Here is a 21,756-nt window from a genome sequence, read left to right as displayed (position 1 = left end):
AAGATACATAGTATCTATGCAAGAAGGAGGCACTATTTTTTTTTTTTTTTTAAGATTTTATTTATTTAGTTGAGAGAAGGAGAGAGAGCATGGGCAAGTGCACTTGTTGGGGGAGGGGCAGAAGGAGAAGGGAAGGGAGGTAGACTCCCCTCTGAGCATGAAGCCAGAGGCAGGGCTGATCCCAGGACCTTGAGATCATGACCTGAGCCAAAGTCAGATGCTTAACTGACAGCCATGAGCCTCAGGAGGTACTACTGTAACAACAAAGTCCAACCAATGTTACGTAGCCCTGGGAATATTTCATTATTGTACTTATAGTTTATTGAGTTATGACAGTGGGCCCAGGCACTATTGTTAAGCACTTCACATATACAAACTCATTTAAATCTCACACTAACTTTGTGACAAAGGCACTATTACTATCCCCATTTCACAGATCAGGAAATTGATTCACAAAGAGGTTGAATAACTTGAAGATCACACAGCTAGCAAGGAAATACGCAGCTAGATTGGCTATGATCTTAACCACCAAGGTATACCATGAAAATCCTTTATCCATAGAGTGATCTCCTGCCATTCTATTAATTGGTAACTATTCTAGCAACCATATGCAAAGGAGCTGAATGAATTGGGAAAGTTTAGACCAGAGACATGGTGGTCAAAGTGTGACCCCTGGACCAGTAGCATCAGTATCACCTTGAGAATTTGTAAGAAATGCAAATTATCATGTCACACCCAAAATCTACTGAATCTGAAACTCTGAGGGTGGGTCCTAACAATCTGTTTTAACAAGCCTCTTCAGGTGATTCTCATGTACATGCAAATTTGAGAACCACTGGCCTAAGGAAAAGGAAGCTAAGGGGAAGCACCCTAGCTTCCCTTGTGTTTTTGAAGGGTTGTAATTACAGAGGAGAGATAACTTAGTTTCCACCACAAGGGAATGTGATGTATGTCTTGTTGCATACATCTCACAAGTTCTGATGAGTGGTAAAAACTGACTGAATGGTGAGAGATTTGTGTTCAAAATTAGGAAAGAGCTTCATTTATAGCTGGAAATGACTAATTATAGAAAAGGCTGTCATGTGAGGAAATAAGCCTCATCATCTGGAGTATTCAAACGGATGCTGAATGACCATTTCTTAGGAATGCTGGTAAGTGGGAAGGTGGATAAGGCATTGTTGAAAGACCATGAGTGTCAGAATCAGAAAACCAGAATGTATTAATTGGGCAGATATTTATTGAGAAGATACCCAGTTAAGACAGTTCTGCAGGGAGATTAAAGTCAGTGGCACGTCTTGTTCTTATGACTTTGTAGCTCAACACTCACACTAGCTAGGCTGCTCCCATCATGAGTCCCAGTAAGACCCATTTGTCCCATATTCCTATCTTTATATTACACTGCCTACCTGGAATGTACTCTCATAATTCAAATTCTACATGTTTTCCAAAGCCCAAATTGAGTCATATCTTCTTAGCAAAACCTCTAAATTCCTTTCACACTTGCTGTCAGTTGTATTTACTGCTGGGTTTATATAAATTTGCAATTTAAGAGCAAAGACTGTGTCACATAGTATCTTTCATTTTACTCTGTTCTACTGCAGGCACTCAATAAATACTTAAGGGTAGTCAGTTCATTGGGAAGACTCTTCTGCTATATTCTTTTTACCTCTGTTGCCCACAATAATGAGAACATGAAGTCCAGCTCCCTGATTAGGTGCAGACCAAGAACGTATATGGTACAGGTCCTACTGTTTACCTCACCAGTTGCTTCCTGTTCGCCCCTTGGCACACAGCAATGGACTAGCCCATGCTACTTGATAAGAAAAGCTCCCCTTTTCCTTTTCCAGGGACTGAGGGCTGTTTCTATCATGTCCTTAGTTCACATAAGCTCTGGGTAGACTGTTACAATCCAGATGCAGATGTATATGTTAAAACTCTTATGACAAAACCAGTTATTATGTGTACAGTGAAGCCAGTTTTCAGATTTTAATGCTTCCTTTTTTTCTTTCTACTCTTGTCATATGCGCCATGCTTGAAAAACATCTTTTAAAAACCACATTTTCACATCTTAAGAACACAAAAAAGTGTCAGATACTTTTTTCCCCTTTTGCAGTCTTAGAACTTCAAAAACAGCCAAAAGGAAGTTTTATAAAATACGTAAAAATATGTGCTGAGAGCTGAGGTTTTATATGCCAAGAGTTAGACTGTAGTGAATTTTTACTGCAGTTAATATTAACTCCTAGGAAAAGAAAGCTTGCTGGAGACCCAGGCCCACTCTGTCATGGGAGGTATCACAACACTTTCTGGAAGATTATTCTTACATGTATGAGAACCAACTTATCCACTGTTGGGTTATCCAGAGTCCCCAACACCCTGTGCTTCTTTTCCTTCTTAATAAAGGCCTTTTGGCTATTTCACAGCTCATTAGCACCTCTACCAGAAGGTAGGTGGTGACAGGGAGGAGAGGTGAAACTAAAATCAGTAAATTTTACTGCTCGTTAGCAGCTGTTGTAAAAGATGTGGGACAAAGGGTTTGAAGCCATCATCATCCTCAGGATTATCAACAAGCACTTCTGAAGTGCTCCCGTGCAAGGTAGTAGTAAGCGTACATAGGCATATCACTGTTTTTCTAATTATTAAATCACATGGTTTTTCTAATTATTAATATTTCATTTCTCTAAGTTTTGCTTAATTATGTGAAATAATTAAAAGCTGTGTGGGGCATGAACACAAGGAACTCACCTGTTTTTGCACTCCACTGAGTTGCCGAACCTTGATGACGAGTGAAGCAGTCCGACCCTTGTACTGGATAGTCCTAATAAATGTCCCTGCATGGTCCACGCTGAAGGGCTCTGACCAGCGCCAATTGCCCCAACCTTCAATACAGATGTGTAACAGCTGGAGAGAAAAACAATAATCGTCATAATGCCAAAAGTGCCAACAAAAATCTAGTCCTAAAATGAAAGTCTCATTGCTGGAAAACCTTCCTATTTGTAATATTTAGCATCTGTTTTCTTTCTAACCTGCATTATTCATCCACTTCCAGCTTATTCAACCAAGCTAAGAATAGCAAATATGTCACAGAGAGTCAATGTGGTTTTCCAGATCACATTTTAAACCTTCTTAAAAATAATTGTCCTATCAAATGGTAAAAGGCCTGCTGAACATTTGAGAAAAGACCATTTCATTCATCTGGAGGACAAGAAGGTTGAAATGTGAGATCAAAGAACATTGGTCTTGGCTGATAGTTTAATCCTTCTTATGGTGAGTCAGTAATTAAAGCAAAATTTCATTTGTGGCATTATTTTTGACCCTAAATTGCCATTCCTTATTTTTTCTGTTGATAATGAACGAAATAGCCCTTTGAGGATGCAGTTCATTCAATATATTCTCTTTATGAGATCACATATATCATATATATATCATATATTAGATATATATTATCATATATCATATATTAGAACTACCTTCAACATTTTGAATGTATGAGAAAATGTCTTTGTTCTATCTTTTGCTAGCAGGAGCATGTATTTAACATTTACCAAATGAGCCTCCTGACTCCTGATTCACATTCATGTTTATTCACACAGTATTGCCACTTTTGGTAATATTCAGATTTCTTTCATGATCATCAAATGTTTTCTCTTTCTACTCCTACTTATGAAATGCAGCTAAGAAAATCAGTTTAACTGAACAAGTATTCCAAAACAACATAATAATTCCTGCTTATTTAGGATAGATGTTTAAATGAAAATAAATAGTATTCTATACAATTAGTAAGAATAAGAAAATAAAACTGACATTTTAGGAAAAATATTTATATAATATACAAAATCACCATTTTCCTTGATATCATATATAATTTTTTAAAAGAATTAACCAAAGGCTAATCATATGAAACATTTTTCCCAATTAACAGAAACTATAAAAACACTGTACACAAGAGCTATCATAATAGGCCCTTAAAATAAATACATTAAGAATATACATGGGAATTATCATAATAAAAAAAGCCTTTTGATGGAAAGATCATTTTTCAGGTTTAGCATTAGAAAGAGCCTTTAGAAAGTGCCTAAATTAAAACATTTCACTAGTCATCACAATATGATTTTGATGGAAAGTTAAGGGTTTTTTTTGTTTTGTTTTAAAATATCTTATCAAAATTTTTTTTAAAACCTCCTTAAAAACAACAACAACAACAAAAAAAACAACAAACCAAAAAACCTCCTAACTCATCTTCCTGCTTTTCATATGGCCCCATTCTAGTTCTTCCTCCATGCAATTGCCAGTGACCCTGTGAAATCAAAAAGCTACCATTCAGATGATTTCTAGAAAAGAAAGCTAATAGCTAAAAAAAAAATAAAAAATAAAAAATAAATAAAAGGAAAAAAATTCTGGACAGCAAATACCTTTAGGGAAAATTTGGTATTATATATGCTCCACAACATAAAAGTACCAGAGTTATCTTTGATCTTTAAATATTAGTTACAGAGAAAAATAAAAAGAAAAGTAATAGTGGTGTTTGGAACCATTTCAGTTTTTTTGTAGCAGCAACTGGGAATAAAGCTCAGGGCACACACAAAACTAAAAGAAACAAGAAAATTGTTTTCTTTGGAGAGACTAGTAGCTGGAAATGACAAAAAAATAATGAGGCAAGGTACTTAAGGTCAAGCTTGGCTATACTTTTCCTGAAAGTTCCACAGCTTCTAAAGAAAGGTTTAATGTACACAATGTAATTTTAATTGAGGAGCGTTCACATTTGCATATGAGCTCAGTTTTAGGTAGCTGCTCACTCTGTGTACACAGCTTTAACTGACAATGTCACCAAAGAATATGCTGTCAGGTTTCACTTGGCAGCTATTTGTTCTCAAAGTGTTGGCATAGATATTTTCTTTGAATTATGAAAATCCAGATACATCTGGATTTAGTTCACACAGAAAAGTTGGGTGGGAGAAAAACATTACACTTCTTCCCCATATGCATCACCAGTAGAATATCTGTAATGTTCGGCTACTGTTCAAAGCATCTAAATAGCAATTTTTAAATATATATATATATACATATATATATATATAAATAAATGTATATACATACATATATGGGAAAAATTTATTAGGAAAGGAATTGCATTCCTAAGAGAGAAAATCTACAGACTGGAACTGAGATGGTCCAGCACTGCTTCGCTCCTCCTTCCCACAGCATGACTGACTCAGGTACCAGACACTAGCGCTGATACTCATGGACCGCAACTGAGTATGAGAGTTCTATTCTGTTGAACCAAATGATAAAATTTCACTGCTACACGTACCAAACAGTCCCCATTTAAAAACAAATGCTCCTATATGTATTTTTATTTCTATACTGAAGGAACTATAAGATCAGGCATAACAATTTGAAATTCATGTCATACTACTTGATCCTCATGCAATTTCTTTCTGTTATTCATCCATATAATTTTTTTTCATCCATATAATTTTTCACTCAGTTACTATAAGGGAGCTGATATGCTAGCCACTATGGGGGAAGGGAGGAGGAAGAGCTGTGTTTTCTGTCTTGCAAGGAGCTTATTATCTTACAGGGATGCACCAATAAATAACAAGAGGGCTAGGAGGGGTGCAACATGGCACAGGAGTCTAGAGAAAGGAGGGCTAGCTAGGCTGCTATGATTGGGACAGCTTCATGAAAGCAGCTGGGGCTTAGAGGTACCGCAGGATTTCCTCTGGCAAAGAGGACGTTTCCTTTCTGGGCTTATGGGGACAATGGACAACGTGAGATGTGAAAGCCAGAAGGTATGCCGAAGGCAAAGTTAATAGTCTTGAATGGCTGGAGAAAAGGGAACAGGACAAACCAGAGTGAGGGATAAAGTCAGACAGAGAGACCTAGACTGTGGCTGGCTCTGATTTACTAAGTGAGAAATTTGTGCTTGAAGAATCAGCAGGTGGCCACTGAAGCCCTCTGTATAGGACAGCAATGTGTGGAAAGGAGGGGAAGGGTGGAGTGTGGAGGTAGCAGGGCAACTGCAACAGTCTGGAGGAGACGCAAGGTGGGCCAGAAACTTGAGGACATAGGAGAGATGAAGCAATGGCCTCAGCCAAAAAATTGCTCTTCTGTGTTGCCTGGAGCCCATGGTATTTTTATGTTCTCTTATCAACTTGGAGATATTCTTGCCCCTTTTACCTATTAATTTCCCCTTACTGACTTACTTCCTCTATCATCTTTTCTATTCAGGCATTTCATTCTTTATGGCCTACTTTGTTAAGTGTCTAATACTTTCCACTGGGGGAAAGAGTCAAAATAGGAACCACTCGTGTTTGAACTTCTCAATGGGAACTGAAACTAAGCAATAAGGCAAGTTGCATAGCAGCCACACTTGTTGGAAGGTCTCAAGGGGCTACAGATTCTTTTTTTCCAGCAGCCCCACTAGTGCTATGCCGGCAGCCAGACTAAATTCACAGTTTTTCCACTGAAGATCTCAAATGGGAGCATATAAAGCTCTCATTTTTTTTTCAATACAAAATAAAAGTTAAAACTGAATTATGGATCAAGGGGCTGGGGTCAGCTCTCAGGACCACCCACAGTCACCTCCAAAGGGAGAATTCCTGAATCAGTTATGGAAGAAAGAAAAACAAGATGAAATCTAGGGAAACAGGGTACACCAAGGAAGAGAAAGAAAAGAGGATGGCCAAGTTTTTAAAATTGTATTTTAAATATGAATGAAGGTACCAGATACTTGTCTGTGAACTTTATTTTACTACTCATTTTAAAACTGTTATCAGGATGATTTCTAGCGGTAACTTGGACTTCTTGATGCAGGGTATTTTGGAAGAAAAAAGAGAAAGGGAAGGAAAGCTTTCCAAACCAATCACCCTGGAGGTGGTATAATAATAGAGGCCCCTCTGTCATCACACAAGTGCTGGGGGTAGTTTGCTCTTCCTCAAAATGGGTGTAGGAAGAGGTTTGTAGGTTTTCCCTCATGACTAAATTCAATGAAGGCCACAAATACTGTGCAATCAGCCTAAAACAATCCTTTATGAAAAAGGGAACCCTGGCACACTCACAAAACGTCTGTTAGAATGAAAATTGTAGCTGGAGGCTAGTCCTTGTCAAAAATCTGTTTTAGACATTGACTCATCAATCCTACACAGGAATTTATCATAAGGCAATAATTATACATATGTGTAAGTTTTACCTAGATGTAAGCTTATTCCAGCATCATCATAATAAAAATTAGGCACTGCTAGGAAATTGATCTGATAAAATACTGTAAAAACAATAAAAGGTATCATTTGTTAGACACCTACTATGTGCTGAGCGCTAGTCTAAGTGCTTTTTATAGATTTTATCACTGATTCCTTAAAATGTTCTTAGGAAGTAAGTACTTTTGTTCCATTTTACAGATGAAAAAGCAAACTGAGTCACAGAGAGGCCAGGCGAGCTTCTCAGGGCCACAGTGATGGGAAGACAAGGGATAAGATTTGAACTTCAGTATGCTTACAGAGAGTAAGTGGTGCTGACTCAGGTGTGCCTAACCATACTGACATTGTAGAATCCTCTCAAGCTATTGAAAAAAACAATCACAGCATGAAAAAACATTAAGAATATTACTTAGCAATAGATTAATGGCAAAAAAAAAGCACATTACCAAAAGATAACATGCAGTACACATTCCATTTTTGTAAAATGAAGAAAAAGTATATAGGGGAGAAAAATGGCTAGAAATATGCTAGAATGTTAAGAGTTTTTATCTTGGGGTGTTGGGGTTGTATGTTTTAAGTATTCCTTTGTGTATATGTTTTGTGTGCTTTTATGTAATTTCCAAATTTCATACCATAAATATGTATTATTTTGCAATCAGATAAACATTACTATTATTAAAAAGAAAAATATCTAATAGAAAGCATACAGAGTCTGCATTTTAAGGGAAAAGAAATGACACATTTCTATTTTAATAACTCAAATTCAGCTTCCTGAATGAAGCCTCCCTATCTTTCCTAGTCGGTATCACAGTTTTCCCATTTGCACCTGCTGGCACTTTGCTAAAAGGTGACATGATGGTCCATTCATTGCTGCAGCATCCAAGCTTCTCTCAGAGGGTCTGGTTTGCTCTGTTACTTATTCACATGATCCTTGGAGAAGTTTAATTTAATTATTTGAGCTTTTTTCCCTAGAGCAATACATTTTTTTTTCCAATTTAGCAAATATTTTTAGGATCTACAGCTATTAAATATTTACTATAAGCCAACAGCCTATGCTACACATGGTTGCTATAGAGATGAACAAGACACATGACTGGCACTGAAAATTCTCACAATAGAGTGGAAGAAACAGATATTTAACAAGAAAAATTATGCTCTAATATTTTATGAGAGGAAGGAAAAAAAATTGTTATAGGACCCCAGACGTATTCTGCTTGGGGAATTAAAAGACTGTCCAGAGAACATATTTAGAACCCAAAGAAATAACATGAAAAAAAAAAACATGCTGAAATAAGAGTAAATAAAATATATATATTACTGTTGTTTCTGATAAACACAAGCAGGTGACAGCCTAACTTGGAGTGGTTCTTTCTGCACAAAATTAATGTCTACAAAGCACACTGACTGCATTACAAACAAGGACAAGTCCTAAAAGTAGCAAGCTATAGCTTCAAATAATTTGTGCAAACAACTTCTTGTCTTATTTCTTGTTAATGTGATTTGGAAAATAACTTTATAGTATGAACTCAGCAGCTTACATTCCTCTAATAGCTTTGATCCCAACCCAAATGGAGCCACTGAATTTTGATCCGTGAAAGGAAAGAGTCATAAAAATCATTGTTTTAGGAGGCCAGATCTCCCTCTTGCACAGTCAGAGACATGTGTAGGTTATTGGGGATGAGACATGAGGGCTGGGAAGAGGACTTGCCCACAAGAGAATGGTATGGAAAAGGATGCTAAAGAGGCAGTGAACTCTTAGCAGCTGCTACTTCCCCTTAGGGCATCAGTCATCAGTAAACACCCAGGATTGAAGCATTGCAGGCAGAGAGAGAAAGTAACTGAGCTTCATAGACTGTTTGACGTCCTGCTCTTCACTATCTCCCTGGTCTTTCTACATCTGTACAGAGAGAGTAACTCCCAGGGAAAAACCGAATGTGGCAGTACTCTGCTGTATTTTATCAGAGGTCATCACAAGACAAACATTACAGAGGAAGAGTCAGGAACAACAAAACCAGCTGTGAACAAGGGGAACTGCAGTTTTTCATAAATTGTGATAATTTAGGGTATCAGAGATGCGGGAAAAGATGGAGGAGAAGCTGTCCCCTCTGTACAGTTGAGAAAGATTAGGACATGCCAGCTAGAAAATGGAAAGTGAGCCAGGAATTGACTGTCATTCTGCCACAGGGCAGGATGAGAGCAACAGTCTAATCATTCCTCAAGTGGTAACAGGGTTTAACCAAGGACAGTCCATATACTCTAATCACTAATAAACTAAAATAAGCCATGTGACCTCTGAAAAAATACTATAAAGCAAAGGGAAGAGAATATCATCTCAAAAAGTGAGGGGAAGAGACCAGTTCTCATGAATACTCTCTTGCAGAATTCAGGAAAAGAATAACAGGAAAGTTTTGGTTTTCTTTAAACTGAGCAAAAATACATGACTTCTGTAAAACTGTAGAAAACCATTGAGAAGAAAGAACAGTCTGGCATAAATAGAAAACAGCCTGAGGTTAAAATAAATACGTGATGTAAAAAGGTAATTAGATAAAACAATAAGTGCAGGAAAAACTAAAAAATGCATTTGCAGAATACTGATTTACACTGACGGAAGTAGCTCAAGTATGAATAACTGCTATAGAAAAAAATTGAAAGTCTTTAAAGTTAAAGACAAATATATAAAGAAATAGGACATGGGATGCCTGGGTGGCTCAGGGGTTAAGCGTCTGCCTTTGGCTCAGGGTGTGATCCTGGAGTCCTGGGATCGAGTCCCACATTGGGCTCCCTGCATGGAGCTTGTTTCTCCCTCTGTCTATGTTTCTGCCTCTTTCTCTGTGTCTCTCATAAGTAAATAGATAAAATCTTAAAAAGAAAAAAAAATAGGACAAAAAGTGTCACAGGTATGAGAGAAAAACAAGATATACACAATTAATATAAAAAATGATTCTATATATCTTCTATGTATAAGGCTCTACAGCTTTAAAACAGTGCATTGTGTCCTTCCATCTATAGTCTTCAGTAAATTATTTGAATTTCCATGGGTAAATGTCACACATTTCTAGCAAACATTAAGGCTGAATCTGTTTCAACATATCTATAATCAAATCACAGAATCTTTCTAAAATTAGAAAAGATTTATATTTTATAAGTAATTAAACAGAAATCCAAATTCAAAAATTTATTTATGGTTTTTCCCTGTTTGGGCATCAATCTCTGTTTAAAAATTATATATGTAGAGAAAAAGAAGTTAAAAAAGAAGTGAGAGTAGAATGAATAATTGTGGTACTTCTGACTTATATACTGTCTACAAAACAATAAGATTCTTAATGTGTATTCTTTGCTAAAAAATTATCTAAATCTGGGACGCCTGGGTGACTCAGTAGTCAAGCGTCCACCTTCGGCTCAGGGTGTGATCCAGGTCTGGAAATCAAGCCCCATATCACCATTAGCTCTTTGAGGAGTCTGCTTCTCCCTCTGCCTGTGTATGTGCCTCTCTCTCTGTGTCTCACATGAATAAATAAAATCTTTTAAAAAATTATCTCAATCTAAATTATCTAAATTAGTGAAAAATAATACACTTCAAAAAATTTTTGCAAGAAGATATGAGCAAATTCCCTCATATTTTAAAAACATAATTTTATGCATAATTTTTGGGACATATTAATCATAAAATCAGATATAAAGGCACATAGTAAAAACAGTATAAAATGACATACAGATTTTGAAAAGATCATTTTAGCATTACACACATACATTGTTTTCATGTTTCTAAAGGGTGTAGACTTCCCTCTATTTAAATGATAGGTGACTGAGAAAACATGATACTGCCTTAAGTCCAGAATTGTGTGAGTCTTTGAGATGGTTCACCCTGATAACTGCCACAAAGGGTTAAAAAGTAAAAATTCAGAAAAATGTATATGTATATGTATGTGTGAGTACAGAAAAGTATGGTTTGTCCATAAAATATGAAATAATCCGTATTTTCTTTTAAGCTAATTAAATAAAATAATAATTTCAATTGCTTAATTGAGTTGCAGTCAGAGCCAGGAGATTTTGGTGCTGTGTAGACACATTATTTTGACAGAATGATAGCTGATGGTTGCCACATTCTTAGTTGGACCCAGCTCTTCAGTGGGAGAGAAAAGAGCATGTTGGATAGAAATAATAAAGACGAATTTAGGGGAGCTGAAAAATGGAAACCAATAAGATAAGACACTAGAGATACTGTTTAATAGTCACTCAGGTTTGGGAAAATATTTTGAGTTTGTGAGCCAAACTGTTTTGTTTGTTTGAAAATCAATTTTGACTAAGTACAAATATAAATAATAGAGAAACCCAACCTAAAAAAACTTTCTTTCAAATTGTTCTCAAATGTAACATTCACCACTCAGCAAAATTCACTTTTTAAAAAAATTTTTTTCTCAAAATTCACTTTAATGTAAAATAGAAGACATTCAAACACGTGTCCTAAGAGAGGATAAAACAGCTTTAAGCAATCTTTGTTTTTAGTCATCATGGCAATTTAGACAATTATAATTGTTATCTCTAATTTTTAATTAGAAAAAAAGAAGTCAACAGATGGATATAAAAGAAATCCAAAATTTTTATAGTTATTTATTTTCATTTAACTAAACTGCCTTGCCATACTAAGAAAACATTTTTGTAAAGGTTAAATAAAGTATTTCATGGCAACCGCTGCTTCTCAGTGCCTGTATAACAAGAAACATGAGCCAAAGTTGTGCAAGTTGGTTTTCTTTCCCAGTAAGGGAATGTGGTATCTAAGACCTTGTCCTAACTCATTTTATCCCCAAGTGTAAGTCAAGCAAGTCAAATATGAACTAATGCCTGAAGGGAAGTCCCTGACTCCAAAAGTATGGATTATTTCACATTTATCTTAAAATCTGCTCTCAGAGTTCTTAAAATTCACTAACTTGGCAAGTCAGGAATTATCATGAGAAATGAAATAATTTCATAACTATGAAGTCATCCAACATTCCATGCATCTGACACTCATTGGGCTTGGCCATGTCTTGGGCATTATTCTGACCTTTAGATAATAAGCTCTTCAATATCCTGTTCAGTATGGAAATAATTAAAAAGTGCCACAGTATAATAGGTATGCCATTGTCTTTAACAGAGTTAATGCTTTTGTTACAGATTCGTGCTAATAGATTATGATTAGAGACAATTACATTATGTATACTGAAATCTTTATAACATTCTTAATCAGTATTTCCCATTACTTAAAAATGGCAAAATACCACGCTTTAATGGTCCAGCTGCATTCCCTTTCTTCAAGTACTCTGTATGAAAACTCATATTTAAAACTAGTTTAGTAAAGGACCTTTATGTTTAGACATCAAGAATTCACATTTCCAGAGCATAGGATTGTGAAAAGCCTTAGAGTGTCTTGTAAAAAGCTTAAGGAATCTTCGGTACGTTTTTCTCCAAAGCTGTATTTCAATATCTAAAATTTATTGCTAGAGGAGGGACAGAGATACCATTAGCAGCACCAGCAGTCATTCCTCTGGGTGCTTCACAGCTGAAATAATCCTCAGTTGTTCTTTTTCATGCAGGCTTGTAGAAAGCTCCAGAAATCCACTCTGGGACTGAATAAAGTGCCCTATCATGGTCCCATCTTTGCCATTTCTGGTGAAAGACTTTAAAAGTCTTAACTATATCATACTGGAAATCATTTTTAAAAAGAAACTTTGAAAAATACAGGAAAAAGAAAACTTAGCCCCAAACCTCTGCCTCTCATTTAGAATGAATGTATTTCCCCACAGAAAATGAAGAAATTCCAAATATGCTCTAGCTACTAGATACTTAATGACCAAAATTTGGGATTAAAATCCTTGCTAGATGGTCCCAAGAAGTGTTTACCTCACTGTTGATTTTAGCTTTCTTAATGTCAGCAATAGTAAAGAGAAGCTTGTTACTGCCACTGGGGAGCAAAAGCATACAATCCTTCCTCCCCACATGGAATTGCTGGTTGCAGACAGCTGTGCCCTTCACAACAAAGGTGATATTGGACTTTCATGGTTAGAGAAAGAAATACTGGGTGGCAAAGTTAACTTGAAATGATTTACTTTAAATCGGTAATATTTGGTAACTATACAATGTACTTTTAGTTTATGACAAACAAGAATTTTTCACAGTTAAATTGGGAAGAGTTGGGGTGCCTAGCTGGCTCAGTCGGTAAAGCATGCAACTCTTCATCTCAGGGTCATGAGTTCGAGCCCTATGTGTAGTGTAGAGCTTACTTAAACAAAAAATTAAAAAAGAATAAATTGGGTAGAGTTAGAAATGCATGTGGACCTGAAAGAAGCTCTCATTTGGAGAATACTGTGAATCCCCTCTGCAGTGATCTCCTAGTTTTGTCAAAGTTTTCATGAGAGGCCACTGGGAGGTTACAGCGGAGGGGTTGTAGGATACGGGGAGCTACTCTTAATTAAAAGCCCAACTTCACTGGCAGTATACAGAAGCACACATTTTGAGATTAGAGGACCTCTTTTTGTGTGTCTGTACACTACACACAAAATATCCAATTGGATGTAAAAAAAGTTTATGATTTTCATATCGTTAAAATAACTAAGCTTTTAAGTCTATGTTCCTGAGAGATGTCAGAAGCGTTATGAGTAAGTAATGAAACATTTATTTCTTTAGTGAACATTTACCAAATGCCTAATATGAGCAGGCTACAGGATTAGATATTGTGGAAAATTCCTTTTTTGAAAAGCCTCCTGCTCTTTTTTCTTTCTTTTTACTTTCAGCAAATATCCACTACTACCTCATCTCCATTCATATTCATCCCCATTCTCTCTCTCCAATCTCAAAATCAGAGGAGGCTTTTGTGAGAAGTTGCAAATGGCCACAAGTTCTCTCAGCAAGAGGTAATACCTGGCCTACCCCTGTCACTTGCTCTGCCTAACAGAACGTGGCGGAAGATGCTGTGTGAGCTCTGAACTTGGGCTCAACAGGCTGTGCAATTTCTGCTTGCTTTCCTGTCTGGGCTTGTCTGCTGCGCCGGTCACATGAAGAGAAGCAAGAGTACCTTGGCTGACAGCCGGCCAAATACCACATGTGCAAGTGAGGCCATCTTGGACCACAAGTGAGCCACACAGACACTGGCAGAAGAACCTCCTGGGGTCATCTAGGTTTCTGACCAACAGATTCATGAGCTAATACACCTTTTTAAACTCCTAAGTTTTGGGGTGCTCTGCTAAACAGCAATAGATATCTGACATAAGCCTCCTCCAGTCCAGGGTCAATCCTTCTACCTATGATCTGGAGTCCTTCCTCTTCCCATCTTCTAAGACTTTATGCCATTAATCATTTTTCTTCTCTTCTGCATATCAGCCTCTGCTATTTATTTCTTCCACACAGGACATGCCTAAGTTTCCTCCACTTAAAACCCTTTCTTGATCCTGCAGCTTTCTCTAGTTAACACATAGTCAAGATTAAAAAAAAAATCATGCTGATTCCCTCACCTTCTGTTCATTTTCAACCCACTTCAATTTGGCTTCTATCCATATTTGAACCATTAATGACCTCTCAACTGCCTAGTACTCTCTTCAGTTCTTGTCTCAATCTCCCTGCTGCATCTGATAATTCTGTTCCACTAGAGACTCTTTTCTTGGTTTTTAGAACACTGTATGTCCTAATTTTTCTCATACCTTTTATCCCCTTTTCAATAGATCCCATTCCTCAGCCTAACCTCTAAATTCTACTATTATTCCTTATCACTGCCAAGATCGTTCCAGTGATCCTTGTTTTCTGCTATTTGTGCCTTTCTGTAGGCCTCTCCCACGCTGAATAGGGCTAGTCTGTGTAACCACTGGGATATATCACGGAAATGACAATGAATGACTTCTGAGCTTAGGTCATAAAAGACCCTACGGCTTCTGTCTTGTTCTATTTTGGGTCACTCGATCTGGGGGAAGCCAGTGGCTATGTCATGAGAATACTCCACCAACTCTATGGAGAGATCCTTGTAGCAAAGAGCCAAGGCCTTCAGCCAACAGCCATGTGAGTGAGCCATTTTGGAAATGGATCCTCCAGCCCAGTCAAGCCTTTAGATGACTACAGTTCCAGTTGATGTCTTGACTGCGACCTTCTAGGAGATTCTGAACCACAACAACCCAGTTCAACCACTCCCAAAATTCTTGGCTAATGAAATGGAGATTTAAAAAAAAATTGTTTGTTGTTTTATCTGCTCAGGCTTTCGGGTGATTTATTAAGCAGCAATATGTAACTAATAAAGATTTTGTTATCTCTAAGTGGGGTGCTATTATAACAAAAGCCTAAAAATGCAAGGGGCTTTGGAGCAGGCAAGTGGGCAGAATCCAGAGGCCTTGAGAAGAGTGTTGGGTACCTAAGGTGTTTCAAAGATATTTTTAATAGTTATTTGATGGCCTTAGAGGAGGCTGTCAGTTACGATGTGAGGAAAATGTTGCTGGACGATGGAGGAAAGGGGATCCTTGCTATGTAGTGGCAGGATTTAGCAACACCACAAGCTAGAGTGATATGGAAAGTAGAAACGTGCCTAATTAACTCTGTGATCTAGCTAAGGAGATTTCCGGGCAGTGTTGAGGGACCTCCTGGCTTCTATCTGCTGCTTATATTAAAGTCTGAGAGGGGTTGGCAGAAACTTAAGGAAGAACTGTCAAAGAGGAGCCAGGATTTGCTAGTTTTGAACATTTCTAGCCTTCCAGATGGCAAATGATGCTAAAACCAAGAAATGGTTTCTAGGTAAAGATCAAATCCAGGACACAGCCAGGAAAGCTGGTTTAGGGATGAAGCTGGTTTAGGGATGTGGCTGTAAAATCCTTTGTTCGGATCTCAGAGAGATCTAAACTGGTGTCTTAGCAAACTGTGCAAACCACGGGGCTTCTAACACTCTCAGCAGTGTCAGCAAACCCCAATGCAGAGAAGGAATTATCCTGAAGAGATGAGTGATTTTGTCTATTGTAGCAAACCTCAATAAGATTGACAAGAGCCCCACAAAGTTGTTTAAAGAATTATATCAGCAGAAACACTGCCAATTTAGACTGAAGGAGACGAAGACAGTACAAAGTGGTAAAGAGGCCTGTGATCCTTCACAATTCTACTGACAGAAAGCAGGCTGAGAAAACTATGAAGTGCAAACAAAGGACACTTTTCATGAAAAAGGATGGATGACTCAGAGGCTTGAGCCGAGAATCCAAAGCAAGGAGCCATGGACAATTATTCCTGAGCAGCAGTATGGATGATTACTAATAGAGAAACTTCTGACATTTATCTGGTTGGATATAAACTTTTCATGGACCAGTAACTCTGACAGGTCTCCCTTTCTCTCCTTTTATGAGTGGAGTGTCTATAGTAGTCATCCTCTGCTTATACCACTGCTGTACATTGTTCTACTGCAATAGGTAACCAAAAAAGTCCTCTTTTCTTTGGACTGCCTCTTTGGGCATTCTGATTTAGTCCCACTGCTCCCAAGGCACTGATGATAGACCCAATTTTTACCTCTTAGGCCAGACTATTTCTTTTGATATTCTGACACTTTCATTCAACTTGCCTACATACAAGTTGCCTGCACTTGGCATGGGCACTTAGATGTCTAGTTAAGAAAGGGAAAAGGGAAGGAAAGGAACCTTTGGTTACAGAGAGCCGAGTTCCTCACTAGCCTTTCATAAATGTTATCGCAGGGGACAGTCACAAAAATCTCTTGATTTAAAAAAAACAAAAAACAAACTTGATTTTGCAGAAGACAAAGCTGATGCTCCAAGGAATTAAAACACTTTTCCAATCTTACATAGCCAACAAACCTTAGGAGTGAAATCCAGGCATTTATGGCTTCAAATCTGTGTGTTTTTTCTAATATAACATTCTTTCTGTCCTCCCAAGAAACCCAAAACTCAATGTGCCCAAACCAGATTTTACAATCACCCTGTTGTGCTCTCATATCCTACTCCATCCTCTGTTCCCGAAACATTGTCTTTTTACCCGTTCCCTGTCTTGGACCAACAGCAGCACTGCCAACTCATCCCTGAGTCTGAAACCCCAGAGACAAACTAGGCCCTTCTCCTTCATGACCAGTAACCAAATCCTGGTGATTGTAACCCCCAGATAGCTTCTAGACAGATCACTTTCAGTGTAAACCTTCTCTTAGCACTTTAAAGATTTTGCTCCATTGACTTCTAGCTTCCCTGATATCCAAAGAGAAGTTCATAGTTATTCAAATGGTTTCCCCTACAGTTTTCCCTCCAGTTAATCCTGAAGATTTTCTCTTTCTCTTTGGTTTGAGTAGTTTCATCTTGAGGTGCCTGAGTGTGAGTTTCTTTGAGATGTCTGTTTGGAGTTTTCTGAGCTTCCTTCCTGGGTCTGTAAATTTCTATCTTTTTACAAAACTTGGGAAGTTTTTTTGAGCTTATTTAATGTTTTTGGCCCCATTTTCTCATTCTCTTCTCATTCTTGGATTGCAATTACTCATATATTAGACCTTTTGAAATTGTCCCACAGGTCCCTGCAGTTCAATTCATTTTATTGAGTCTTTTTTTTTCTCTCTCTCTCCTTCAGACTGGATGATTTCTATGATCTATCTTCAAGTTTACTGGCTTTTTTTCTTCTGTCATGTTGTATTATATTTCTATCATGGAATGACAAATTGCCACAAATTTAGCAGCTTAAAGGAGTACAGGTTTACCATCACTCTGTCTGTGGGTCATGAGTCCAAACAGGGAAGAATCCACTTCCAAGCGCACTCAGTTTGTGGGCAGAATTTTTTCCCCTGTGACTATAGGATGAGGGCTCTCTCTGACTGACTAGTGACTGGGACTGGCAGCCACCTGCAGGTCCTGGAGGCTTCCCACAGCTCTCTGCCCCATGGTCTTCTTTGCAGGCAGTCACAATAAGATAGTTTGCTTCTTCACAGTCAGCAGGAGCATATGTATCTCTCTCCTCACAAAAGGGTCCAGTCCCTCTTTTAGGGCTTTAATCTGACTCAATTAGGTCCACAAAATATTCTCCCTTTTGATTAATTAAAAATCAACTAATTTGAGACCTTAATTACATCTGTAAAGTGCCTTTCCCTTTGTTATAGTTGCTTTAAAGGCTATGCCTGGTCATTCTAACCTCTAGGTCATTTTAGCATTGGCATCTGTTAATTATCTTTCTCTTGAAATTGAACTACTTTTTTTTTGAGATTCTTGAGATTTGTTGAATAATTTTGGTTTATATTATGGGCACTGTAAATGTTTTGCTGTGGAGACTGGATTTTCTTATAATTGCTCTGGAGTGTTAATGTTTTTGATTTAATAAGTAATCAATTTGTTTAGACTCAAACTGAAAACTCTCACACATCTGAGTGGCGGCTCAGATTAGTTCAGATCTTAAAGCCCTGGGTACAGGCTGCATCCGGTTTTCCACACACACATATGGTTCTGTAGTCAGTAGACAGTTGGGCCAAATTATTTTCACATTTTCTGGTTTCCCCATGTCCAACGTTTTCTCCTCACTTTCTAGCAGCCTTGGTGACCAGAGCTCTTTCCCCTGGCACCTTAGGCCAGGAAAACAATGGGCTACCCCAGCACTGAAACAACTGCAATTACCATCAAGGCACAGCCACGAAAAATGGGGAATTCTCTCTGCAGATCACTTGCTCAAAGTTCTGATTCCCCTCCAAAATCTGCCTGCCCTTTGTTCAGTCTCCAGAAGTAGTTCGTTTGTGTTTTGTTCAGAATTTATAGCTGTTATTCACAGAAGGATGAGTTTGCTAGGCATTTACACCAAGCGATGACTTCTCCTCTGTCTTGGCCCAGGGACTATCACCTCTGTCACTCCTGGGCTCTGCAGCACAGTCCACACTACTCCCTGTTTGCATTCTCGATCTCCCACAGACTGTCTTTTCAACTACACCACAGAGATCTTTCCAGGACGCAACTGTGATCCTGTGACCCCTCTACTTAAAGCCATTCCACAGGTAAAAGTATGCCCGTCACATACAGGTGTATCTCCCCAAATGGGCTGCCAGGCTCTATAGAACATACTTCCTCTTAATAGTGATGTGCTGGAGCTGGCTCATACTCATTCCTGAACATTCAGGAATTTTGTGAGCTGGTTGTTTGAGATCGCTGGTAGCTTGAGATCAGCCATGATGAGAGTATTCACACCATTGAAATTTGCCAGCCCGACATATCAGGGCTTCTTTGTCACCAGCAAAGAGCCAGTTTACCAACACACATCTTTTCAGCAGGACACACAATTTTTATGCCTGAGTTATTCTGAACAAAATCTGAATTCCCTTGAACATGACATGCTATATATATCTCCAAATCCCTGGTTCTGCCTCATGGGCTTCCTCCACTACTGTTCCCTGGACCAACCTCTATTTATCCTTCAAACCTAGCCTCTGTGGAAAGCCAGCTTTGACCTCTTCAAGTATGCAGTTTATCCTGCCTTGGTGTTACCAGTGGCTCAAGACAGCATTACAGCTGCTTCACACAGCACACAAGAGGTATCACTTACTTTCCCATCTTGGAGTTTCCCACATGTACTCTGTACTGCAGTCAAATGGGTCAAGTTGTCCTACCATGCCATGTTGTGTCATGCCTCTGCAGCTCTCATACATGTTGGTTCCTTTGTCTGGAACACCACCACCAGCAGCCTCACTTCACTGGTCTAACTCTTATTTAAATACTCATATGTAGAATATAAGAAATAGTGAAAGGGACTATAAGGAAAAGGAGGGAAACTGAGTGGGGAAAAATTGGAGGAAGACAAATCATGAGACACTCCTGATGCTGGGAAACAAACAAAGGGTTATGGAAGGGGAAGAGAGCGGGGGGATGGGGTAACTGGGTGACCGGCATTGAGGAGGGCACTTGATGGGCACTGTTATACTATATGTTGGCAAACTGAATTTAAATAAAAAATAAGAAGAATGAAATACAATTCAATACAAATATCCCTTCTACCAGCAAGCCTTGGCAGATTCTCATTCTCATGCTAGATCTGGAAACATTTTCTTTGAGTGCCCATCAAGACCTCATCCACATCCAGAAGCAGCGGACTGTACTTCCTGATTTTCTCACTTTTCTTTCTTATGGTTAGTATTTTAATTCAGTTACCTGTCATTTCCCCCTGTATTGAATTACTGCAATAATGTCCTGATAGATACTGATCATGTCTATGAAAATCTGTTTACTTTTCTGACCCCCTTATTAGATAGTAAGTTCTTTACAAAAAATGAATATATTTAATTACACACAAGAGGTCACAATAAATTAACATTTATGGATTAAAACTGAATGGGAGGTTGGGAGACTAAATTGGCTAGAGGGAAATAATGGCAGACAGGTGGGCTTGTGAGTGACCTAGTCAGGCCTTGGGTGCCAGATGATTTGGATATTTAATAGATGATGGGGAGGCTATAAAGATTTTTGGACAGGAAATTGTAATAATTAAGACATTATTCAGGGAAGTTACTTGAGGTATAGTCTTCAAGATAGACTAGAGTGGGGCAAAGCTGAAACTAAGAGAATATTTAAGAGAAAACTTGCAATTGTCATGAGAAGATAACCATGTCAAGATAACCATTACTGATAAATCACTGCACTTGTCACTCTTCTGGTCAGTGTTTGAATTCCTTTTAGTCTGTGTATACATTTTTTCGGGGTTTTTACTTAATTTCTTTCTGCTTTAATAATCTATATGCCATATTTTAAAGAGTTGAGATCTATATAAAAACATAATGAAGTGGAAAAATATCACCTTAACCTACCACTCAAATGCAACCACTGGCAACATTCTGACATATCTCCTTCCAGCATTTTCTATGCATTTGTTCTTATATTGCTAAGGTCATATTATATATGTAGAATTTTATATTCTGTTTTCTGACCAATAGGATATGGTAGCACTTCCTCTTTCTATGTCAAAATGGAAGGTCTGATAATTGTTTATTATTCAGCTGTGTTAGATTTTACTCACCTATAGCTTTAAAAGTGAACATTTTGGTTTTTGATTTTTGATACTATAAATAAAATTGTGATAAATATTTTTAACATATACACTTTTGCTTTAACTTGGAATTCCTCCTGAGAGCTTACTAGTAGAGGATTTACTGAGTCAAAGGCTTTGACCATTTTAATAGCTTCTATGCTTCTTATGAAATTGTTTTCTAGAAAGGAAGTATTAATTCCATTTGCATCTTCTAAACAAACTTTAATATGCATGCCATGTGCCACATAATAGCAGAGGCAAACACCTGAAAAATTAATCACTTTAAACAGTTTTGCCAACATAGAATATTTCCTTGTCTCCCTAAGTCTTTTAAATTTTTAAAACTGTGTGACAATAAGGAATGTGTTCTTTATGATATGTATATATATTATATAAATGGATATAGAAAGAGTGAAGTGAATGAGAATTACAGTTTAGTTAATGAAATTAACTACTGGCTGGACTTACTATAAGATAGGTAGATACTCAAAACCTTTTATGTCCCTTTAGACAAGGGGAAGATGATCAGATCTCACTTTAAAATATTTCTATATACAGTGAAATGGGGAATTTTCTATCT

General features: G+C 37.7%; 1 protein-coding gene across 8 annotated transcripts in view; it reads right to left on the bottom strand.

Moving 5' to 3' along the window:
* Nucleotides 1–21,756, bottom strand: part of VPS13B (vacuolar protein sorting 13 homolog B) — a 734,128-nt gene that overhangs the window by 58,536 nt on the left and 653,836 nt on the right. For all 8 annotated transcript variants that reach the window (XM_038555170.1, XM_038555164.1, XM_038555165.1 and 5 more), the window contains one exon: nucleotides 2,743–2,898. In XM_038555170.1, coding sequence (XP_038411098.1) covers nucleotides 2,743–2,898 — 156 coding nt within the window. The remainder of the gene's footprint in view (nucleotides 1–2,742; nucleotides 2,899–21,756) is intronic.

The sequence above is a fragment of the Canis lupus genome, chromosome 13, assembly GCF_011100685.1.
Source record: "Canis lupus familiaris isolate Mischka breed German Shepherd chromosome 13, alternate assembly UU_Cfam_GSD_1.0, whole genome shotgun sequence".
Lineage (NCBI taxonomy): Eukaryota > Metazoa > Chordata > Mammalia > Carnivora > Canidae > Canis > Canis lupus.
This window is presented reverse-complemented; position numbering and strand designations above follow the sequence as displayed.